At 38.4% G+C, this 25,483-nt stretch overlaps 1 protein-coding gene across 3 annotated transcripts; it reads left to right on the forward strand.

The window, feature by feature from the left end:
- On the forward strand, positions 1-25,260 carry clcnk (chloride channel K). 3 transcript variants are annotated; one of them, XM_067591584.1, is made up of 20 exons: positions 1-311; positions 7,004-7,181; positions 7,966-8,097; positions 8,244-8,372; positions 10,064-10,203; positions 10,324-10,401; positions 11,590-11,665; positions 12,196-12,321; positions 13,562-13,646; positions 14,281-14,382; positions 15,204-15,288; positions 15,605-15,763; positions 16,533-16,602; positions 16,704-16,814; positions 17,186-17,402; positions 22,773-22,906; positions 23,377-23,447; positions 23,885-23,965; positions 24,446-24,532; positions 24,713-25,260. In XM_067591584.1, the coding sequence occupies exons 2-20, from the start codon at positions 7,007-7,009 to the stop codon at positions 24,749-24,751; spliced, it is 2,097 nt and encodes a 698-aa protein (XP_067447685.1). In that variant the 5' UTR covers positions 1-311; positions 7,004-7,006; the 3' UTR covers positions 24,752-25,260. The 3 variants fall into 3 exon arrangements, with proteins under 3 accessions (XP_067447685.1, XP_067447684.1, XP_067447683.1); XM_067591583.1 differs by lacking the exon at positions 1-311 and adding an exon at positions 6,809-6,882; XM_067591582.1 differs by lacking the exon at positions 1-311 and adding an exon at positions 6,813-6,882 and having other exon boundaries at positions 7,026-7,181.
- The last annotated feature ends 223 nt before the right edge of the window (positions 25,261-25,483 follow it).

A 25,483-nucleotide genomic window follows, 5' to 3' on the forward strand; every position in this document is an offset into this window, starting at 1 on the left:
CCTTTCTTAATATTCAGTGCCATGCGTTTGTCCTGAAACCGAATCCTCGCATGGTTGTGCCATTAAATGACATAGTGTCCAATGTTTTCACAGCTGGGTGATCAAGTTTTGCCTCATCAGAGACTACTAAGATCCCATTTCAAGTCATTTGTTTATTAAGTCAATCTCGCTTTATGTTAAACCCCTGAACATGCGACATTAAGACGAAATGATCTGCTGGAAAATGTTGTTTTCTCCTGTGCACTGAGATGGATGAAGAGAGGAAAATGAATTGAAAAGTGAAAAAGGAGCCTTGACTCTTATCTCAGAGGGTAAGTTGGGAGCAAAACAAAGATGGAAAGAATGTGCTTGAAAACAAAGCCATCAGTGGGAGCAGGGGACTTACTAGTGACATTGCTTTGTAGCTATTAATATCTGCTTGAACTCATCATGCTTAGAAAACATTCACTGCACTTCTGTCTAGTTTGGTAGTTGGTGTTACTGACAGCTAATCCATGTATGGACTGTTATATTACTGTTATTATGACAGTAGGTATTTGGCTTCTGCTTTGTCTTTACTTTCAATCAAGAGAAGGTTGCCTTTCATTTATGCATGGCCTGTAAAAGACACATAAAACATCAGTGATCTATTGATTGACACCACAACCCCAATTCCAGACACATGATGTGAACATCAAATATCAGCCATTACTGTCATCCTGAAATTGTGTCTTTTATTTTGAAGCCATGTTTGAAAGGTTACCCAGCATTACAAATGACACCACACGGTGATATGTGTTTCCAGTCTTATCAGTATAGAGCTCAAAGGGCCCTGCTGAAGGTCTAAATCCAGACCAGTAACTCACCACCTCCCTGCCAGGAAGCACACAGGGCCTCCTCCCCTCCCTGGTAACAGCATGTAATGTTGTTGGTTCACAGTGGCCTTTTATTCAAAATTAGATATCAACCAGACGGTGTTTAGTATAAAAGACCACAAGTGTCACACAAATAATGCATTTCATTAATTAATAACTAACTGTACCATAAAAACATGAATTAATAAATTGGTTTACAAATCAATTGATGAATCCATAAATAAATAGACCGAAGTACAAAGTAACTCATTTGATATTTTAATGAGTAATAAAAAGAGGAATTATAAAAATAATTTATAAATGAAAATAATCCATCAACAAATCACTAAAATTAAAAAGGGATTTACAAAAACAACATAAAATAGTCAGTAAGTACATCATTCAAAAATACATTAATGAACTCCTTAATAAATAATGGAATTTCAAAATCAATTTGAAAATGCAGTTTTAAAAGATAAATAACTGAATTCACAAATTGAATTAAGAATACAGCTTTTAAAGGGCAACTCCCTTTCCCATTTTCATTTCCTTTTCCCATTAGCTAACATGTTAGCTAATGGATTTGCTGAGTCATTTAGCTTCTCCTTTTAGCCTCTACATTTAGCTCAAATAATGAATTACTTTGTAATGTAGTCTGTTATATTTATGGATTCATTCATTGATTTGTTAACCAATTTATTAATTCTTGTCTTTATCGTACAATTAATTATTAATTAATGAAATGCTTTATTACTATTTTCATGACACTTGTGGTCCTTCAGTAAAGGTGACTCTGATTCTGATAATGGACAGTAGAGTGGCAACACTGTCATTCAAGACACTTGGAAACCTGGATGTTTCTGTGTCTGGATAATCAACAAAGACAGAACAGCATTATTACAGTCTGAAGTAAAGGTATTCAAAAGTCACAGTTGTCCTGCTAAATATATTTTAGAGCAAATAAGAAATTACTTCAGTTATTAGTAAAATGATTGTGGTTGAAAAGGGAAAACATGAGCTCCAACTATGGAAACATTACACTGATTGACAGGTGACCAGTGCAAAATGCAATGAAGAAGAATGACAAGAATGACAACAGAGTGAGAGGAAGAAACGTCAGAGAGTGAGTCTGATCCAGTAATCCACGTTGTCTCACCAGTGACATTGAATCCCCTTTATATCTGTGTGTTTGTGTGTGCATTCCTATCTGCCCACACATTCAACACTGAGACACACACACACACACACACACACACACACACACACACTCACTGGCTGTGCTTGGGTTGACTTCAGCTGCTGTGTGTTACATAATGTTGCAAACATCCCACCGTAGATAGACGATGATGGGATTTGTGGCTGAGCTGGAAGGTCATCTCACAGTAGATAGACAGACAGCTTTTTATGCAAATGTACTTTACAGGCGTTCATGAATAACAAGCCACTGAGACTGTGAGCTTCATTCAGCAGCCTCACTCACCCTCATATGGAAATCCTGCACTTCTGAAAAACATATTTTTGAAACATTGACACATCTTATTTTATTTAAAGCTGCATTATTTCATTTTTTGGTCACTGGTGGTGATGTCACAAGTGGAAAACACCAAACCATTTATCTACCACATTATCACAGTTTTCCACTGAAAACTGCTGCTGCTGCTGCTGCTGCTGCTGCTGCTAAACATGGGGTCAAGTTTGTGGTCAGAAAACCAAAACAATGAGCTAAAAGAGACTGAAAGACTAGAGCTGAGGGGAGCTTCTGAATTCTCTGCAGGTTCGTCCCTGTGAGGTTCCCCTTCACACTACACAGTCATTTGATCCATTGTCAGTATAAAAATATATATAGATTAGTGCAGCCTTGAGATTTGCATGCAGTTCAAGGCATTCGTTATCTTATTTTGTTTGTTCAGACAATAGGGTCAGTAACATCAATATATGGATGACAATGATTCTTCTTAAAATAAAAATGTATCTCATGCCTCTGTGAAACTGCTACTACTGCCAACCATCTATATACAGTCTATGCCAACATACTGTATAGTAAATACGTTTTGTACAAAAAACATAACAGCATGCTCTGTCTACATGCTGTGTTACAACATATTTAACCCACTGGGTTTCAACATCAATCATATGAGGCCTACAGTTGTCTGCTTCCCTCTGGGTTCATTTAAATATTATTATGAATACTTTTCTTTTAAATCTCAGCAAATCACAGATGTTAATATACATTTCATATAGATTTGACACTGTTTTTCTCAGTGATTCCATAAAATAATATATTTAACGTGTGACTTTTCACTCTCCAATAAATCTTTAAGTTTATACAAATGTTCAGTTTTGGGATTTGGAACCTGTTACATAATTTAATTTGTCTATTTTATTTGCCTAAGGAGAAACATTTCAGGTCGTCTGCACACAGCAATAATTGTTAATGAGAGTAAAGTAATCTCCTGACTGGGTCTCACCTCGGTGTTCTGTTCCCATGGAAACAAGTTTTAATACTGAGAAAAGCCGTCTGTATGTGTGTACATTTGCATGGTGTATATGCATATGTGTGTGTGTGTGTGTGTGTGTGAGTGTGTGTGGCTGATGCTGACAGCATGCAGATTTCAAATCTCTAAAATAACATAAGTGCTAATTGAAAGCCTAAAGGCAAGGTGGAACTGAACAAAATAAACATTAACTAAGGGCTCATTTAAAGTGTGTGTGTGTGGTCTGTCATAGGCTACTTTTGGGGACAATTTTCAGACTTAGGACCAATTAACTGGGGACGGATTGTCAAATTGTTCAAAAGCTGTGTCCCCAATTGGAAAAAAGAGGTTAAGGTTAAGGTAAGTCTCCAGGAAATTAATGTAAGTCTACGTGATGTCCCCAAAAGTGACTATGGTCTGATGTGTGTGTGTGTGTGTTTGTGTGTGTGGTCCAGGTATTCCTAACGTTGTGGGGACGTAAATCTGTTTACAGAGTCATGTTGTGGGGACTCGCCTTCCTTATGGGGACAAAAAGGAAGTCCCCTTAACGTAAAATCATTAATTTTAGGGTGAAGACTTGGTTTAAAGTTAAGGTTAGTTTAGGGTTATGTTAAGGTTAGGGTTAGGCATATGGTGATTATGGTTAGGGTTAGGATAAGACTCCAGGAAATGAATGTAAGTCAATGTAATGTCCTCTGTAGTGATGGAAACACGTGTTTGTGTGTGTGTGTGTGTGTGTGTGTGTGTGTGTGTGTGTGTGTGTTCCAGTAACTGAACAATGATTACCTTGACCTTGAGCAGGCTGCTTGAATCAAGAAACTTTACCTTGATTTCCTACAAAGTGCTGATTTTTTCTGGTCCTCAGGGCTTTTCAAATGAACGTCTTTGAAGCCGTCACTGGCACAAGGAAGGTCATAACAATGACATCTGTTCATATCCATCTGAGCTGTAAAATGTTAATCACATGAAACACTGCTTCATGGTAATAATGGAGAGAAGATAATCATGATAAAATTTTTAATTCACACCTGTGTAATTACACATGAACAGCATAGAATTATATTTCATGACAGGGCCGTGTGAAGCCTTTTTGGGCCGCTGAGCAGAAATTGACCACCTACTGGATTTTACCAGCACTCATACACCATGTGGTCACACAACAATGAAAAACACTGACGTGAATACATTTTAAAAATGTGCTTTGCAAATGTTTTATGAAGTAGCTAATACATCGCACACATTTGTGAGGCCTAAAAGATACACACAATGGATTTTGGATTGAAACACTGAGTATAAACATAACTGTGTTTGTTGACAATAAAACTCCACAGGGCACCTTTAAGTTATCTATAATTGTCTATTGTGCTGCTTTCCCCCCATAGTATTGCCATATTGTGCAGAAAATGTCCCCTGATAGGTTGTTTCCATGGGAACCACAAGGCAGCAGCTATTATGGAACCATTTTGATTGCAAAGGCCCCATCATCACCGTATTTAATTTTTCTGTCCTGTTGTATGTATTATCATACATTTTGCATAATACATTTACACACTACCATTACACAGACACTTTGCATATTATTTGCATGAAGTATGAAGAATTCAGACATGTTATCATGGGGTAAATGATAATGCATTCCTTATTAGTTATGAAGTGTTATATTATATATTGAATCGTGACTTTGGCAGGTTGAACTCTGGGTTCCTCTGCTAAAGTTGATGGATAGATTCACAGTTTTTCAAGTCTGTCCTAAAACAACAGTCAGGTGCCAAAATAAACATTGACATGTTTTTCTTGCTGTAATCATTCCTCCTGTTCATACTGACCATTAAGAGATCCCCTCATAATGCACTTACAATGTAAGTAATGAGCCATGCAAACATATATATAAAAGTTTACTCAGTATCTTTCAAAGTTAATGTCTTTTTAGTGCTAGATTCCCTCTTTTTTAGATCACTGTCTATCAAGACATCAAGAGAGAAACGCAAATGGCTGAAGCCTCATATTAGCTTCAGATAAACTTTTAAATGCATTTTTGCTCAAAACAAGGACTGTGGATTTTGGCCCCCATCACTTACATTGTACGTGCATTTGAAGGGGATCTTTTAATAGCCAGTATGAACAGGAGGAATGATTGCAGTAATGAAAACCCTTTTCAATGTTTATATGGGCACCTGACTGTTGTTTCAAGACACGCTTGAAAAATTGCAAACCTATACTTCAACAATACTAAAAAAGGTCATTTTAGAGTATTGACCATTCATACTATTCACATCTAATGCCAGATTGGGCCAGTTCTTTATATACACTGGCAAAGAGGACATGCTGAAAGTGTTAATGATGAGGGAGCAGCTCTCAGGAGGGTGATCAAGTTCCAGTGAGGATGAGAAGAAGTAAAGAAAAATGAAAAATTGATTTTAAAAAAAGTGTTTTCTACATGAGGACCTTCATGTTCACTGCAACCACACTAAAAAAGGTTATGAAAATCCACTTTGACCATTTCAGATGGAGGCTATCACTACTAAAATATCAAACTTCATGCTCAGACCACTATGGGAGGAAATATTTTTATAATAACTGGAATACAGTTAACTTCCAAGAGGTTGTAGAGTGAATGCATTTGAACAAAAACAAACCATAATACACACTTTGTAGTCAGAGGAAGATGTCATCAGTAAGCTGCCAAAGACCACTTTTTCCCTTAAAGGAATTATTCAGTATTTAAGGAAATGTGCTTATTTGCTTTTTTGCAGAGAGTAAGACGAGAAGATAAATACCACTCTCATGTCTTTCCATCAAAATATGTAGCTACTTGACAGCTTGCTTGTCTCTGTCCAACAGTAACAAAATCCACCTACTTGTACTTCTAAAGCTCACTAATTAACACTTTATACCTCATTTGTTTAATTTATATGAAATTCCAAATGTAAAAATGCCTACAACAAAAATGTTTACAAGAACATTTTGTGCTGGACAGTTTCTTGGCTGCAGCAGTGACTTCCTGGAGTCTCTGCTGGTTATTTGGGAACTGCTTAATAAATAGTAATACATATATTATATTATTAAGATATATTATTAAGCATGAAGGTTCATTCTTTAGTAGCAGTGGTTTCATGAAACAATCCCTGCTCAAGGTCCAATTACTAACTTTTTCTGGAGTTCAGACTGAGCAAACCCCCTCTGCTGATGAAGACCGTATAATATTGTTGAAAGCTCTAAAAAAGTATGTGGACCTCATCACCAGTAGTACCAGTTGTTGTCTACATTTATGAGATGATACTAGACTGGAACAGTTATTATGAAATTCATCCTCGTCTGCAGTACAGTTGATAATATCACCAAAAATCTATTAAAAAGCTGAGAAGCATGAAAATGTTTCTCTGCATATCTGTGATAAACACAGATGAAGGGCATTTACTTATGTTCCTCCAGTGGGTTAATATTAGCTACTCATCCAACCATGACTGCCATCACCTCTATGCTAATACCTTTATAGAGGTCAGTTATGCTGCCAACACACCTTCACTACAAACACACACACATAATCATACGAACTCTTGCAGTGCAACTAGTAGGTAAGTCTATCTGTCTTCTATTTTTATCTTGCAGTGGTTACAGCAGTAACAGCTTGTATTGGTGCATTATCTTTCTTTTATCCTCACTGAGGCAGTGATTATTTGATTGTGTATTAATCAGACAATGATGCAAACATTTCAAGACAAAATGAAGAGCCTGGATGAGGCTCCCGGGAGAGAAACCAGCAGAGAGAACAACAACTGGCAGCGAGAAAATCAATCAGACACATCCCATAATAAGAGTCCGCTCCTTGCTGATCCATGGAAACCATGCAGACGGTCCCGAGGAATTGTCAAAGGTCAGACTAAAGTAGAAAATCATTAGAATCTGATCAATATTGACCCGACCGATAGATCAGAGAGTAGCTATTTTGGGGTGATATCGTACAAGAATTTAAGTTTTGTTTGACCTTAATTTGAGAGCTAACAGAGGTCAAAGACAAACCAATCAATGTCATCAAAAACTGAAACAAGATCAAACAAGAGTTAGAATATGATATTCAATGCTATCAAAAGAGTTATGGGGAGACACATTGGGACTATTTTCCTCAATACTGATTGATTGTTAGAGATTTTATATTTTATTAACAGCCATTTTCCATTTATTCCTACATAAGTATGATCTGTTGCTGTTATTTTGCATGCTCTGCACATACTGTAGACTGTAATCTGTTTCATGTTATTACACAGTTGTTGTTGTTTTTTTTAAAGTAGTTATTTTGTTTTAGTACTGTTTGTGGTGTTTGCTTTGTAACTCCGAAAGCAGGTGATGAACGATGGAAACAAAAGCAGAACTCGTGAGAATGGCTGCATGTATTTTCTTAAGTTCTTGCAGCGGGAAAAATCTATTAGAGGGTTTGGGCTGGTTTAGCAGCTACAATAATAAACTTGACTACACTTGAGTTAGCATGTAATTCAACATCAGGTCTAACCCACAAAATGCCCATGTGTTAAAAATGACAAAATAAATAAATATCTGTGTTCTTACAGACATTCTCTAAAAATGTTATTTCACTTTAATTTTGTTTCAATGAGTGTGAGACACAAATCAAACAAGACTAACCTACATTTCTGTGTCCATAGAGTGGCTGTTGAAGCTGAGTTGTTGTTTGGGAACAGTGTGCAGGATAGAGTGGTATAGCTATGCTGCTCTTGGCATTTTGACAGCCATCCTCAGCTTTCTCATGGACCTCAGTGTAGCAAAGCTGCTGAGAGGTAGACACACACACACACACACACACACACACACACACACACACACACACACACACACACACGTACATATACACACGTATACATGATTCAGTCTGAGTGAGCAAAAGAGACAGATGATTAATGTTTTTCTCTCATTTCACTTGTAGCCCATCAGTGGCTTTATATGAAGCTGGAGGGCAACAGTCTGCTGCAGTTCTTCTGCTGGACTCTTTACCCAGCATGCCTCTGTGCTGTCTCATCATCGTTCTCCCACAACATCTGTCCCTTCTCCACAGGTCTGTCCAGCAACACTTTTATACAGTTACAGTATGCCAGAAAAACAAAAATGCAAGGCAGATATATTCCACATTAGTGAGCCATACTGACCCTGTCAGGATTTATATGTTACCAAATAATAAGCCTGTTTCTATTCAACAGAGAAACATTAAAATAGTTAAAAGAGAGAGAAGATCCTGTCGATGAAGAAGGGCACTGTTAAATTCTGGAGTGTCATCAAAAACCTCTAAAACCCAGCCAGCGTAATGGTGAAATCACGGTTAATATAGGAGAAATGTTTAAGGCAGTTATACTCAACTCACTGCATTCAGAGTGTCAATTTTGTTCACATCAGGCAGCTGCTTTCAGTGAAAAACCGATTGTTTGCTACCTGCCTGGCACCAAATGGCAGACAAACTAGCTAGCAGCTAAAGAGACACATTTTTCCCTTATGGGAGTAAAACAGAGCTAAAGGGATAGTGAATATTGGACTTATATGTGTCAGGTGGACACAAACATGACTTCAAATGGAGGCTAATTGTGCTCCACATCTGATGAATGTATAAAGTAGCAACAATTTGCTAGTTTGCTAAATTAATAAGGTGTTAGTATGTCACTGTTGTGTTTACAGCTTGTTTTCACTGCCCCCAAGTGGCTACACAATGAGTTATTGAAGGTGTAAGTATTAAATTATTAAATTAAATTATTGATTATTAAAAGATAGGCTACTGGTAGCAATGAATGTTAGCTGGCAAGCTTAAATGAAAATGAAGGAATTCTGGCTCTTTCCATGGTTTTCATTGGCTAGAACATGAACAAGGCCAGGCAACACGCATGATGTTGAAAGGCTACATTGTAATTTGAAAGCACACAGTATCATCAAGCGGGTCTCCATCTTCAAGTATTCTTGAAAAAGATGAGATGAAGAATTGAGAAGAATATATCTTTATTTTTTTCCTCCGGTTTCTTTTAGAGCAGCTTTCTTTCCTATCTGAAGTAAATGGCATTAAGAAAAAGTCAAATGTGATATTATCTTTGAAAGTCAGTGATTTGTAAAGGAAGATAGTGTGTATGAAAAAGTCAACCATGATTTTATCTGTCTCACAGAAAACCTTAAATATATTTCCAGGAAACTGATCTCTATTCGTGGTGTATGCTAATGTTGCGGGCAGTGGTGTGATATGATATGAATGACGAAAGCATAGATCTACTTTTCAGAAAGTATCTCACCCTTTCTTCACCCTTATTGCCCCAATTACCCTGTCTGTCACTGTCAGCTTCCTGTTCCTGTTTATAGTCGCTCTCTGCCCATAAAAGTCTCTGTACACATCACTGCATTATAGTCTACTGATGGAACATTGCTCTATTACTGCCAAGGAGAAAAGCTTTCAAAACCCTGAAAGGGGAAGTGGGTTTGATTTATATCACTAGGTTCCCAAAAGAAGTATCCTCAAAGCTGAAAACAGGCTGTGTAGGTATAACAAAACTACTTCACCAATAAAAAACTGAATAATGCTTTATTTTTACCTCCAATCTGTTTTGTGCTGATTATACTGTGAGTCCCATAAATGTCCTTGCCATCCCCTTACCCTCTTTTTAATAAATGTATTCTAAAATAATTTCCCGTGTATTCAGATGGAATAGCTTTTGTTAAAGTTGATTGCTTTAATACCTCTGGGCCTTTCAAAAATCCAGCTTCATTTTTCCTCAGGTTCGGGGATACCAGAGGTGAGAACCATGTTGGCCGGCATTGAAATGCCTCATTACTTGTCTCTCACTAATATGTTTACCAAGTTCCTGGGTCTTATCTGTACACTGGCAGGCGGTAGCACTCTTTTCCTGGGCAAAGTGGTGAGAGACGTCTTAGTATACCTGCTTTACATACAAAATATGCAGGCATCCTTTCATATTGTGTGACGCCTGCCTTGTTGTTTGTATGAACAGTTTTCTATATTTGCCTCTTAACATCAGGGTCCATTTGTGCATCTTTCCACCATGGCGGGATGCTACCTGAGCAACCTCTGCACTCTAATACAAGCCAATAAGGAGGTAAACACACAGCAGTCCAAGTAATTTAAAAGTAGTGAAGGGTTTACCCACTTTACCCAAAGTTTGAGTGATACAACTATTTAAACTGCTAAAACCACTGAAGCAGTAATCAATATTTTGATATTAGCAATTAATCAAATTACTCTGTGTGTGTGAGGGTCGCTCTTACTGATGAACCACATGGAATTATCACCTTTTTCTGCAGTTCCCCTCAGCTCAATAAGGCGTTTAGCATTTTTTAGTTCATGGTTTTGGTTCCTGGCCCGCAAACTCTGCCCTCCTTGTATTCACCTGCAGCAGACTGCTGTTTTCAGTTTACGCTACCTACATGACAGTGCATGACATGCAAAGTCAGTAACTAGCTGGATGAACATATTGGAGCATTTAGCAGCTAAAAAGGCAGATACTTGACTTACATTAGACAGCTGACACATCCCCACATTAATGCTAATGTTGTTTCTTGTCCTTGAAATAGTAGTTTGACAAAATAATCTTGACGCAAGGTGTACTTTATGACTTAATCCATCTGCTGATGAAGGTTGTGACGTACGGTTGAAAGGTCCAGAAAAAGCTAGTAAGTAGGCCTTGAGGTAGAGGAAAGGTATGCACATCCCAAAAAACCGCTCAGTTGGTGCTGAACCAAACAGGAAATATCAAGGCAATTTTTTTTTTGTCAAGATTATTCTATTATCAAGATATTTGCTAATGTTGAACCATGTCTGCTGGACGTGTAAATAGTTATTGTTTGATAATACATTTGACATAATAACTTTAAAAGGTGGTGATTTGTTGATGTTGTTGATGGTTCATAGCTGGTTTCGCTGTCCCCAAGTGGACAAAAATACAATAATGCAGCTGTAAGTCAGACTTACACATTTTCACAAATGCACTTACGATGGCCTCATCCCATTTTACAAATACTTTACAAATATCACCAGGAAGGATTATAACTGGATGTGAAATCACTTCAAGGCAAATGTTGTTTTATGTTTTCATAAAAAAGGCACACTTTTCTATTTAGTTAGAACGGTAGCTCAGAAGTTGGAGAACAGAAGTTGGAAATAGTATATTTTCTCCCCATATGTCAAACAATATGAATAAAGATCAAAAGACATGCTACTGTAACTCTCCTTATGATATAAAAAAGTCATTAAAGAAACAACAAATCACAGCATATTTCTCTTCTAGGAGAAAACAGCTGGGGAGATGCTGGTCGTAGCTGCAGCAGTCGGGGTAGCCAGTTGCTTCGGAGCTCCCATTAGTGGTGAGAGAGCCAGTAAAGGTTCAGAATTAGGAATCAATGATTTTCATGTATCTCTCCTTCTCATACTCGTGAGTTTAATGTACTTCTACCTTTGATTTCACTCTTGTAAGCTTCACATATTTTCTCTTCCCTTTTATCCTCTCTCACACCTCTGCTCCTCCATCATATTTATATGTTCATCCTTGTCTCTCAACTCTTACACCTTTGATCACCTCTCGGCATAATAATTTGATTCTCTCATCTCACTGTTTATTTCATTTTTGAAACCAGTGTTCAGCTTTCAGCAACTCAGGTTCAAACTCCATCAGTGCTCATATTGTACATTAAACTCAAAATGTCATTACTCAATTTACATAAAACATTAGACTGTTTATTAATGCCTGAAATCTATGCATATTTCTATATTTCCTTTTCACAGTCAGCAGAAATATTATTTTTACAGTTCTAATCATTATAGCTGAAAATATTAAATACTTGAGTGACTTCCTCACTCTCATCTCCATCTATTTGTCATTCCTCTGCCCCTGTAGGTGTGTTGTTCAGTGTAGAAGTGATGTCCTCTCACTTTGCCCTGAAGAATTACTACCCGTGTTTCTTCTCAGTCGCCTGCGGGGCGTTGACCTTCCGCCTGCTCTCAGTGTGGAGTGGAGATGGAGGTAAAGCAGGCCTGACCAGGTCTCGCCCCCTCATGGTCAACAAGAAGGAGGTTACAGTAAATACAGACACTTTGACCTAAAAAAAAAAGGGTGCCTACACAGCTTAACATGCCTTAAGATGTAAAGGATAGGTTTTTTTCAAGTGTGTCTGAAAGCAACAGTCAGGTGTCCATATGAACAGTGAAAGAGGTTTTCCTCGCTGTAATCATTCCACCTGTTCATACTGGTTATTAAAAGATCCCCTTCAAATGTGCTTTCAATGTAAGTGATGAAGGCCAAAATCCACAGTGTGTCCACACAGTCATTTTGTGCTAAAATGCATTTACAAGTTGATGTGAAGCTTATATGAGGCTTCAGCAGTCTGAGTTAGTCATATCAAGTGGATATCTGCCACATTAACAGTCTTTTTAGCATCAAATTCCCTCTTTATGTTTCCTCAGACAGAGTTTCCCTGTTGAGCTGCGGTGGAAGTATAGTAACAAAAAGAGGGACTTTGGCACTAAAAAGACTGTAACGTTGAAAGATATCTACTTGATTTGACTCACTGGACATGGAAGCTTCATATTAGCTTCAGATAAACTTTTAAATACATTTTTGCACAGAAGGAGGACTGTGGAATTTGTCCTTCATCACTTATATTATAAGTGCATTATGAAGGGATCTTCTAAGTGAGATAGGTCTTATTGCCTGGAGCAAATCCCTGCAGTCAGGTCCCAAAGTCTTGTGTAAATATTCCCAGAAGAGCTGTTACAGCAGCATATTCATTTTGAAATGAAATGCTCAATAATCACATGTAGCAGAAATGTTCAGCTGTCCACATACTTTTGGCCAAATAGGGTATATGCTGAAAATAACAAATAACTATTTGTAAAAGATCTGATGTTATGTTTTACTATTAAGCATGGTTATATTAAACAGCAACATTTTGCACTGAGTTTGATTTAACCATTTTCTTCACAGCAAGGTTCACTGACACAACGCTTTTTTTGAAAAATTTTAAAGTAAATGCAACACTTTGATCATTTCAGCTTGTCATTGATTTTCACAGTTTACAGCTATCTAATTACCTTTCATGACAGTGACTGGGAACATCAGCTTTGGCAGACTCTTGTAGAAACATTTATTGTGACAGACTGTAAATTTCAATAAAATCTCAATGCAATAAAATGAGGGACAATTAGATTTCAAAATGCTGCAGGAGAAATTGGAGGGATGACTCCAATTTGTTTCGTGTCCACAGAAACTCTTCAGGCATTGTTCAAAACTAATTTCCCCGCTGCTTTACCTTTCTTCCCACTGGAGATTCTGCTGTTTGCTTTCCTGGGGTAAGTTGATTCTTGACATCTGCATAGTTAAACAAATCATCTATTTGTCTGTGTCTTATTAATAAAAAATGACATTTGATATTCATATTCAGGATGCATAAATATATAATTTAAGAAGGTCATTCAGACAATGACTTCAATTTATTAAGAATTACTATTTATTTGTATGAAGACGAAAAAAGTTTGCTATGAATTCTTGAGAAATTGTGATTGATTTATAACTTTGTGTTTGTCTTACTGTCTGTTGAAAGGATTCTCGTCTGTATGTAATTGATTGTTAATTCAAAGAGATGAGCTATTTTGTTTGTTGTGTTTATGTGGCTATAGTGTGTATGAATGTGTATGACTGTATGTGTGGTGGACCCCAAGAAGAACAGCCATTGCATATTCTGATGCTAATGGGGATCCTAATAAAGAAAGAAAAGAAAGATATTGTGGTCACAATGGAAACTCTGTGACCAGTTTTGCTGTGTTTTATTTCTGTGTTACTGTTCTAATTAGCATTCAGATTTTTATTTCCTCATACCACTAATTTCCTTGCTTCCTCTTCCTCATCATGATCTCCCCAAGTCTAATGACTTCCGTCTATTGCTTGCCTGATTTAAAATAAGCCTCTTGTCTCTAACTGACACAGGCTGCTGTGTGGAGTTGTGAGTCGCTGCTACCTCTTCTGCCATCGGTGGATCCTACAATTCACCAAAACAAACCCAGTCCTCATCAAGATATTGACGACAGAGTGAGAGCTCAGTCTTTTCAATTTAAAAGCCAGACTGTGATGCAGAGATGAGTCACTAGCTGTGTAAGACATAAGATTTGGGGTGAGCAGACTGACGTCCCAAAAACATGGTGTGTTCTTTTCAGGATAATCCACATTACACAAGAACACATCAGACATAAACAACTTTAAAAATAAATTATGTATAGCACAAAATATGATAAGTGAGTGTGCATTTCAAGATTCATTGAAGTGGTCTAAAAATCCCCACTGATTTTATTTACAATCCTATATATAATCTTAATTTGACAATTTTATTTTGCTCTTCTAGCAGACGCAGATCTAAGTAGTGTACAACGCTACAGGGAACCTTTGAAAGATTGGAAAAAAGATTAGAGCAGGTCTGGCGAAAATGGCAAATGGCTGCATTTATACAGCGCTTTTATCCAAAGTGCTTTAAAACGTTTCTGCTGCTTATTCTCACACACACTCACACACCAATGGGCTAATGTACCTTGCAAGGTGCTTGCACAGTATCTTGCCATATATATACATATATTGCTATATAGCATAGTATCTTGCCAGCACCCTCAGTATCTTGCCTAAGGACACTTCAACATGTATACAAGAGTTGAGGGGGATCGAATCAACGACCTTATTAGTCTCATTAGTGGACAACTTGTCCTACCTCGTGAGCCACTGCTGCCCCTAGTGTTAATGTTTATTTTGAAGTCACAGAGAGCAGTCAACTGATTTCAGCTTATTTAAATTTCAGTCAGAATGGCCTAAATGAAAATGACATTATAACAATGGTGCTTATATGTGTGATTGTCTCTCTGCAGGAAGGGTCTGTATTCAGGAATGGTGGCTTTCCTTCTGGCATCTGTGACGTTTCCCCATTCAGCTGGTCAATATATGGCTTCTAAGGTGGGAATGAGCAGAATTTAAAGGCTGTTTTAGGAAGTTACTGAACTTTTTTTTTTAAATTATGAAACTGTATATTTGTTATCTGCAGATTTACATCTTCAGTAGGAATGAATTGTCTTGGGGCTGAATACCCAGACAGTGTATGAAAGCCAGAAAGTATTGACAGACTGTTTTCGAACACTTTTTTTCATGGGATTTGTTGTCAGTAAGAAAAATATAGAATAATGCAGCCTTATCCTAGAATATTTCCATTTCTTACATAATATATCTTCTTGCATTCAGACAGTGATCTGAATGACATTCATCTCTTTCACAGTACACCATGAAGCAGCTCCTCACCTCCTTACTGGACAGCAGGCAGTGGCTCTCTCAATCCAACAATGCCTCTGTTCGACTGGAGCCCGAGCCTTTGTTGGAGTGGAGCTCATCAGGGAATCCTATCTACCTTTCTTTGGCTGTCTTTTTGCTTATGAAGGTACGAACAATGCAAAGGCCAATTAAGGAATCTCTTATCTCTGTCCACCTGCACTGATAACCAACAGGAATCCTAACAAAGGCACGAGGCTTGGCCACCCACTCCTGCTGTTCTCCTGAGTCACAGTGACCCATAATTAGCATACAGTAATTGACATTTTCACAATAGAGTAAGCGAGTTAAAGACTGTTTAACCTTTGAGGCTGAAATGTCTTCTAAAACCTGATGCTGACTCATAGCAACACTGCTAGTAAAAAGGATGGATTTGGTGATTTAGAACAGCTAGAAATCTCAGCAGCCGGCTAAGTGATGGCTGAGTCACTGGTATTGATCAAGACCAACCACCTGCATATCTATTCTTTCCTATTTGTCCTCTGAGGGAGGAAAACCTTACTCACTATTGCATAAGCAGGCAGAGAAAAACAACACTTAGTAAATACAAGGACACATCTGCATTGAGTTTCTAACACCTGTTCAAGTAAACCATCTCTAATGCATTAAACTCTGTGAGAAATTCCCTCCCAATCAGTTGGCATTCTAGAGGATTCACTTACCTCAACCCTAATTTCTCTGCATGCAAATGTGAAATGTAAATGCGCATGATTCAATATTTATTTGTGTGAAATTGATTTGAGAACGCTGCAAACATTTCCCTGTACACAGATTGATAGTGACCCATCTGCTGTGCAACATGTGCAAGTGGAGCTGTTGTGGTTGTTCAGATGCCAAGGAGAGATTTGACAGTCTGTGTCTCTGTTGTTGGTTCTCAGCTGTGGATGTTGGTCCTTGCCTGCACGCTGCCTCTGCCAGCCGGATACGTCATGCCAGTCTTTATCTATGGTGAGTGAAGGGAAAGGACTTTGAAGAGTTTGTTGTGCAGAACACCTGAATGGAAACAAGTTTAAATTTAACTGGAACTTGCTTTGATTTATGTTTTCCAGGGGCAGCTTTTGGCCGTTTGCTTGGAGAAGGAGTGGCTTATGTGTCTTCCACTGGAGTGATTTCAGACCAACAGTGGGCTTCTATAAATCCTGGGGGCTACGCACTGGCTGGTAGAAAAACCTGATTAACAGCTGTTGGTTTAATAATGATAGTCTCACCTGTATATCAGCAGTGTCTAAACTCCATTTTACATGTATGTTGCTGACATATATATATCTCCCAGATTTCAGGATGTAAAAACCTCATGAAATAGAATTATGTTTTTGGACTTAGTACTCTGAAATCCAGGATAAATCTACCATTTAATGACAGCAGCAATAGCTGTAATAATAAAAAATTAGATGTACCTTGGTGCACAATTGGATTTTTCAGATGTGGACAAAACAAGATAGTTTGTATATAATGTTTAACATGGTTTACTAGAAAACTGATATATCATTAGCCCTCAAGTAGGACCTCTAATATGTTTTCTGCCTTGTAGGTGCCGCAGCACTCTCCGGGGCTGTGACTCACACTTTGTCCCCAGCTCTCTTGGCTTTAGAGTTAACTGGCCAGTTCAGTCATGCTGTTCCAATCCTCCTCGCCACCCTGCTGGCCAATGCCCTGACTCGCTCTGGGCACCGCCCATCTTTCTATGATGCCCTCTCTATCAGCAAGAGGCTCCCACACCTGCCTTCTCTGATGAAGGCCTGTCCCCAGTGAGTAAAAACAAAGTCTGATTAAAAGATTAAAAGAAGATGAGAGCATAGACATAAAAATGCTAATTATAGGCTATTAGTATTTTCTGTGTGCAAGTAAGAACAAGCACCAACTCTAAAACTAAATAATCCTAAATAATGTGCATCCAGGTCTGGCACCGTTTTGCAGGAGACTGAAAAAAATAATAACAAATATGTCATTAAAATGAAACTGTTTTGAATTCCCAGGGAACACATTCCTCATTTCCATAGGATGTAAACACAGCAGAGTAAAAAGTATTGGAAATAGTTCCATAACTAAATCTGGTTAATGTGGCTAGACCCCTGGAGGTCTAGCCACATAAACCAGGTGTCAGTCTGTTGGTTCAACACTTACAAAGTTACTAAGATCATTTATAAGCATGCAGAACAAATAATAAAATGATTAAAAAAGAATATATTAAACATCATTCAGGGCATCCTTTAAATATGCAACACAGAGGCTCATAATACAAGATATGCAAGACAATATGCATGTCTTGCATGTTCTCTCATTGGTCAGAAATCTTACTGGAAGGATTCGTCTCAGGAGATAATATTTCCTCTTCTTTGTTTCCCTGGAAAAAAGAACAACACAGCAGCGTGTGTGGCTAATTTATTTCATTGTGTTTCTGTCGTTAATATAACAATGTTTGTTAAATGAACAAAGTATCCAGTTCCACCGAGAATCCACACTGCGATTAGAAAACAATGTCCTGATGCATCTAATTTGAAGACGTGCCACCTTAATGCAATCGCCGATAAAGATGGGCTCTGATGGCTGCATATCACCACATACTTGCATGACAGCTGTTCTTCAGACAGTGCATCAGGTAAGCTTGGTTAGATTATGTGTAGGCCTATGCCTAGGTGTGTTTATAATCACACGTTTTTTAATTAGGCTTCTGATAATTCCATTCCGAAATTATCTAGCTAGCCACAGATTGCATGTCTGTGTCTTGTCATCATATTAGGTTGTTAGTTGACATCATACAGAAACCACCACTCATGTTTTTGGAGCAATTTGCACTCTGAAAGTAATTTTATTGTAAAGCATCCTGAATTGCTTTAGCCTGTATGAAATGTTCTATATAAAAAAATGTATTCACTTGTAGCCTAAGCTACACCTAATCTTCTGTTAAATTGCTTGTAGGCTATTTGAAAACTCTAAGCTTGTAAGTTATGCTTACCTGCCATGTTGACCATTGTAAACCATAGATATACTGGATATGATTTATAATGACATACTGGAATAACATTTTCTATCTCTTTGCCTTCACTACAGGGTCATATAGGTGTATCCACGAACCAAATCTTTGTGGCCACACATCTCTACCACTGACCACAAATGGCTGCTTGCCTTCAGGATGTGAAGAGACACCTTCTTACATTTGTGTGATGCCTGCTGGCACACGTTGGCCCGGCACACCATCAGATACAGAAAGCCAGTGCCTGTTGAGGTTCATGTGGCAATCTGTATCTGGAAACTGGCAACAAATCTTGAATACTGCTCTCTTTCGCACTTGTTCGGTGTTGGCTTGTCCCCATGCTGTATTATAACTCAACAAGTTGTCACCGCCGTAAATGTAATATGAAGCCACATTATAACAGAACAGCCTCTGCTGCCGAGTTCAGATTAATAATACAAGGCTTTCATGATAAGTGGAGATTTCCCCAAGTAGCTGGTGCTCACACATATTAATATCAGAATTGCACCTGACACACCAGCGGATTATTGTAGTAGAAAAGGGCATTATTCAATTATTTTGCAAGGTGTGGTTGACCACAAAGCAAAGTTCTGGGACATAAATGGTGGGCAACCAGGTAGGAACCATGATGCCTGTGTTTTCACTCTTTTGGGACTATATGAGTGAGGTGACAGAGGCACACTTTAACCAGGAGTGACTGAAACATTTGAAGGGATTGATGTGCTGCTTGTTATTTTTACCCTCTGCTGTCATGAGGTTAGAGGAGCAACACAAGAGCAGATAGCTTTCAACCATCACCTTAGTCAAACACACATGACTGTAGAGCAGGCCTTTGGGCGCCTCAAAGGCCGATGGAGATGTCTCCTAAAGGTATGTAACGCCAACATTACCCTGGTCAGCCAAATGTTATCGCCATGTTGTGTCATGCACAATTTTTGTGAAGTTCACAATGAACAATTCCTTGATGGAGACAATGCGATGAGAGAGGAAGATGAGGTCGACAACAAAGAAGTGGATGTGAGACAATGTAGGACGATGGAAGGGCAAATGAAATTAGAGATGCACTTTGCAGAAATATTTCTAGAATCTAATGTCAAGATTCCTGTATTTAGTTTCTGGCTTTGTGTTGTTGTCAACATTATTTTCTCATATGAATGTGTGATGTAAATGTTGTTCTCAGGGTTATAAAAATGTTCATGGAGGCAGGCTATTTCCTGTATTGTTATGTCATTTTATTAAATTTTTGGATTGTAATGGTCAACATAGAACAAATCCAATGTTTCTCAAAAAACAAATCAAAAAACAAACAAACAAATAGACAAACAAACAAAGACAAAGCTTATACAGTTTGTTAACCTTTTCTTGTAACAACAGGCTTGAACAATCCTATTTCTAATCAAGGATTCACTAGGCTAGGTTTTCAACACAGTCAGTTGGTCTAACTCAATCTGCTTCAAGTGAGTAAATATAGTATAATAGGTCTGACGCTGAACAATAGCATTGTTATTAAAAAAATGTATTGTAAGTAAAAAAAAAAAAAAAAAAAAAAAAAATACAATGTTGTGTTTAACAGTTTCTACATTTTCTTCTGAGAGTACTTAATCTACGCTTCATCTATCCAATGATTTTGTTTATTGGTGTGGTCTTTTTACTTTAAAATATAGGAATCTATAGGCGACCTCTAATTTAAAAAAAAATCCCCTGCTAGGCCTATTTCTCAACATAGTAAAACCATCCAAACTGGAGACATTAATGGAGTATCAAAGGAAGACTTTGACATTTTCAATTAAGATCAATTAGTTTTCCTCACCAGGCATCCATGCTATGAGTAAATAATATACATAAATAAAAAGTTAACTCCTATTGTGCCCTAAGGTTACATGGCTTGTATTGAATAGGTATTCACCTAGGACTGTATAGGTGTTGGTTGCCTAATATTGAAGTTCCCCTTGCGGTATCAGTCAGAACACACAGGACGCTCAGACACAGTTAACTCTTCCTTACTGATTCTCTTGTAACACAGCAGTACAGTATTGCAACCATTTAGGCTTACAGGTGTAGAGTAGGCTTGGGCAGTATCTATTTTTTCACACCTTCATACCCTCCTGACATTTCACCTGGGTATACGGTGTATGACGGTATTTGTGTAAAAAAAAAATGTAAAAATTGAGCTGCTGGTGATAGAAGTCATTGTAGCATGTATGACATTGTCTAGCCTACAATGCTGGGTGTCTAATATGCAATTAGCCTACGTAGAATAATGAATAGATAGGATATAAGCGCCCTTCTTCCATAGATTCTTGCTGGAGGACCCGATGACACTTGTTGCCGCGGCGGATACCAACACATCATTGGGCTGAACGGAGATGACGTGCGGATGGTGTTACTCTCTTTAGCTGCAACTTTCTTGAGGCAAATAGTGCACACAGCTTCGTCTATGTTGGCTGGCTCACCTTTATCATCGCTACTAGCAGTCGCCTAGCTCAGCTCCCTGTCCCACCAATAGAGACTGACCTCTGGTGGCACGTGCTGTGTACTACAATACATCACCTCAATATAGCATCTCCATATCAGATTAACAGAAAGAGGAGCGTCAGTATTTTTGACAGTATTGAAAATCATACCTTTTCTAAATACCCTTCTATACGGTAATACCTTGATACCACCCAGCCTACTGTAGAGTTGAAGGAAGTGTGTGCGTGTGTGTGTGGTCTATAACACTGCTACTGCTAAGGCACATATGCTTCATAAGCCTAATCAACACATGAACAGTAAAAGCATTTAACTAGTTACAAATTCACACAATGACGAAATTATTCGGGCTGTTCCTTTAAGTGACAGTGCAGACAGACTCCATCCCATTTACTTAATTACTAGAATGACAACAATGCTGAACTCTAACAGTCTAGCAATAGGTAGCAGCAGCTAGCATTAGCATTACTGAGCCACCTGGGGAGTAGCTTAGCCTACTAGATATGCAGAAAGCTAACAGCATTAGTAAATTAACAAAATATGCCGTGAGAGGTTCACTAAATGTCCTGATCAGTCCTTAATAACTATTTCTACTCACAGTTTGTCAGAGAAGCACGCCACACTGGGATGCAGTTAAGTCCACTTTCTGCTCTGACGGTGTTCCTCATGCTTTGCCTATTTACAACTAAATGCACCGCTTCATGTACTCAACAGCACAGCTGCACACCTGCACCACAAGGGGGCACTGGCCTAATAGTCAACAGCCTGTCCAACAGCTTGTGAGGCTAAATGTTATTGTCTTACAAAATGTGACAAGAAACTGTGATCAAGATATAAAATGTCAAGGCAAATGAAATGAACATGTGCTTTGAACAGATAGATTTCTCCACTGGTGACAGCAGCAAGCAGCCACATTGCAGTTTTTTTCTTTCTAATCTGTTCATCGTCCTTGTCAACAGTATTCAGGCTGAGACGGCTTCAAGTATACATCTGACAAACTCAGACTTCTCATTGATCATCTTATTACGTGATAGACACCTTAAATTACTTGAAAATGTTTTGGCAGAGTTTCTTTGGAAAAAACAAGAAGTTTCAATGTCGGTCAAAGCTCTACTCTGTGACTTTGTTAACAACTACAACTGCTCTGTCTGAGTTTCTAACCTGTATTGTACAATACGCTGTAGCAAAATATCACTGATATTTGCTTTGTGTCTGAACATAAAAATGGCAGATCTTCTTCTGTTACCTACATCAGTTTCTATCAAACCATTAATTCTGTAGATCCTTACAAGCAGTGAATAATTCTGAAAATGCATTAACCTCAGTAAAAATCAGATGTGCCAGATGGTTTGTAACACAGAACCATCTGAGAAGTCGTCCTTGGAAACTGTTTGGAAAAGGACAGGCACTTTAAAAAAAAAATACTTGGCACGTGATTGGATGAACCATCTGTCTATCACTGTCTTACCTTGTGAAGCAGCTTCACAAGATCATGCGAGAATCCTCATAGGACACAAGCGCTTAACTTGAAGCCTGACAAGATGGATTCTTGCGTGATCTTGTGATGTCGTGATCTTGCGAATCCAGCTGCCTTGCAAGTTAAGATATTTCTACATTCATTTAACCACAACTGCTTGTGTTCCAGGTGTAACACGAGTCATCTCTTTCGCAGGCTTCCCTCTACACCAGTTGGACAGGTTTTGGGAGCTAAATCAGTGCAACTTCAGAAAGCAGCTGGGCCAGTGGAGGTTCAGAAGGCTGTCAACACCAGCACTGAAATACAAATCCCTGTGGTGGACTCACATGGTGCGCAGACAAAGATATTTGATAGTATTTTACTCCAAACTGCTGGCTAAGGAGTCATATTTTGTCTAAATCTTCACACAAAATAAAATATGTTTGAGAGTATGGAACATTGGCACGAAAGTATTTGGCTGTCAGCAGGATCCTTGAGAAAACATCAGATACATATCGGTCACTTATGACACCACACGGAGCCTCTTATAAGGAAAAAGGAAAGTGATGAGAGAAATGATGAAAAATTGTGACCGTTTTAAAAGCTATTCAGCAGTGTGAAAGTGCCTCAATAAGGAGCTGACAAGTGTGAGAAAATAGTCGGTCAGCCAGCTGAGCCTTTCAGCAGCAATCACATGGATGGATTTTTGTGTTTGCATCAGACGACACACAGCCCACTAGAGAGCTGCACACACTGTAACACAACTGTAGCACCGACTGTGGCAAAGAAAATTGATTTCCTCTCCTCTCCTCTCTTGAAGAGTCGCAGATTTTACTGGGCTTTGTTCTCCGATCAGAGCTGCTGATGTTCCTGCGCTACTGTAAGACTGAGGTAAAAGGCTGGATGGGATCAGACAAGTAGCTGCAGGGTTAAGTAGAGAAGTGAAGTGTCTGATGCTGTTTAAAAGCCAGGTCATGTCTTTACAATCCATTTGACTTTGACTGAATGCAAAAAGGACAGGAGCAAAATGTGCATACAGGATGAGCTGGCTGATGTAAAATCTCATTTTATGATAGCTGAAATCCATTTTAAAGCATAATCTAGTGATAGCAAAAGACATGATGAGCTGCTTATCAAAATTGATTTTAAATAGCAGATTTATGGATTGATGGATTGCCCATGTGCTGTGTACACTAGAGAATCAGTTTTTTCAGGGAATAGAAACCGTGAATCATCATTTCTCAATTAATACTGAATGCTACTGCATGACAAGAATGCATCTAAAGGAAAATGCATGCAAATGTGAATGTGCTTGTGCCCTTTTTCAGACTATGGAGAAACATCTGGATGAGGTCTGCTGCATTCACCCAACCTCTGTCCTGTTATCACCTAACAGCACCGTTCAGGAGGTAGGGAGCCAGATTAAACAAGAAAGATACAATGTGTTAATTACTGAGCTTTATATATATTGTTAGGCATATTTTTTGGCAAACTGTTTCCAGTCTTTATGCTAAGCTAAGCTAACCACATCCTGACTCAGCTCTGTACTTCACCAATTTTACATATTGAGGTCTGTTCTTACATTAGCCGCTACTAGCATAACTCACCTAAATCTCTGACCAAATTGTCAGCAGTTGAGTTGCATTGTGGGTAATGTAGGCATCAGGTTTTGACAAGAAAGAAGAATTCATAGAATAAAAAGGATGATATCTCTGGTTCTGCTGCATCAATTTTTATCCTTTTTTAAAAAACCTTATATCATGACAGTGTTATAGGAGTGCAATGCTAAATCAGTGAAGTGCTCTTTTAATGCACACGCACAGACAAAATGGTGAACTGTTTCTTTAAAATCAGTTACTTCAAATCATGTTTCCTCTGCGTCCTTGCAGGCCCACAGTATCCTGAGTCTGGTTGGAGCTCAGACCTTGTTTGTCACTGACAGAGGAAGGCTGGTCGGGATCATCACATGGCCAGAGGTAATGAGTGTTTGCATGCTATGTGTATATTCACACTCACAAATATAATCGTCAATATTTTCCTCTGTGGGAACTGTGTGTGTCGTCATGTGGCATGGGGAAGGCAAAATGGCTACTTATGAATTCAGAGCAATCTCCTTCTCTCCCTCCCTCCCTCTCTTTCTCTATTTTCTCCTCCAGATGAAGAGGATATTAGAAGACTTGGCCAAAGAAATCTAAGCAGGGACACACAAGAAATAAACACACCTCTTGACCCTTTTTAACATGAATCCATCTCATTCTGATTAGCCTGGACCTAATAATGATATCACTTCTTCATTCCCCAAGCGTAGCAGTATTTCCACACAAACAAAACTGTCATTAGCGGCAGGCTCCTTTATCAGGGCTTATTGTCTTGCCTTTTATGGTCATTAAAAGGATCTTATCCCCTGGGGAGATAGCACTCTATCTCATTCACTGATCCGTACTTTGTGACACAGCAATATTAAAAGTATGTCTACCCAGAATAATATCCAAGGAGGATGAAAAACAAAAGCCTGCAAAACAGCTTGTACACCAATTAACACAATGTAACCCCTCTGGTGTGTTTTTCCTGCTAAACCACACTTCTCAGTGAGTATCTATTGGCCCCTACAGGGGCATGTTTAACTACAAATTGTGTTTACTTGATATTGCTGCAGACTGTGCTCCAAAGTAAGCCATACAATTAAGATTGACTTTTTACCTTGCATGCAGCCAATGGTTTCTATTCATTCCAGTACACTAAAAATCACATTGCAGACCATTGAAACTAGAGGTAAACCATCACATCACATGTTTGCAACAAATATTCCAAATACAGTCATACTATGTGTAGAATATGGAAATTTCCGGGTTTGGTGCCCTCGCAGTGGTGGCATCAAAAAAGGCATCAGAACATACATGCATGACTCTACACCCCCTGAAAGAAAC

The sequence above is a fragment of the Thunnus thynnus genome, chromosome 6, assembly GCF_963924715.1.
Source record: "Thunnus thynnus chromosome 6, fThuThy2.1, whole genome shotgun sequence".
Lineage (NCBI taxonomy): Eukaryota > Metazoa > Chordata > Actinopteri > Scombriformes > Scombridae > Thunnus > Thunnus thynnus.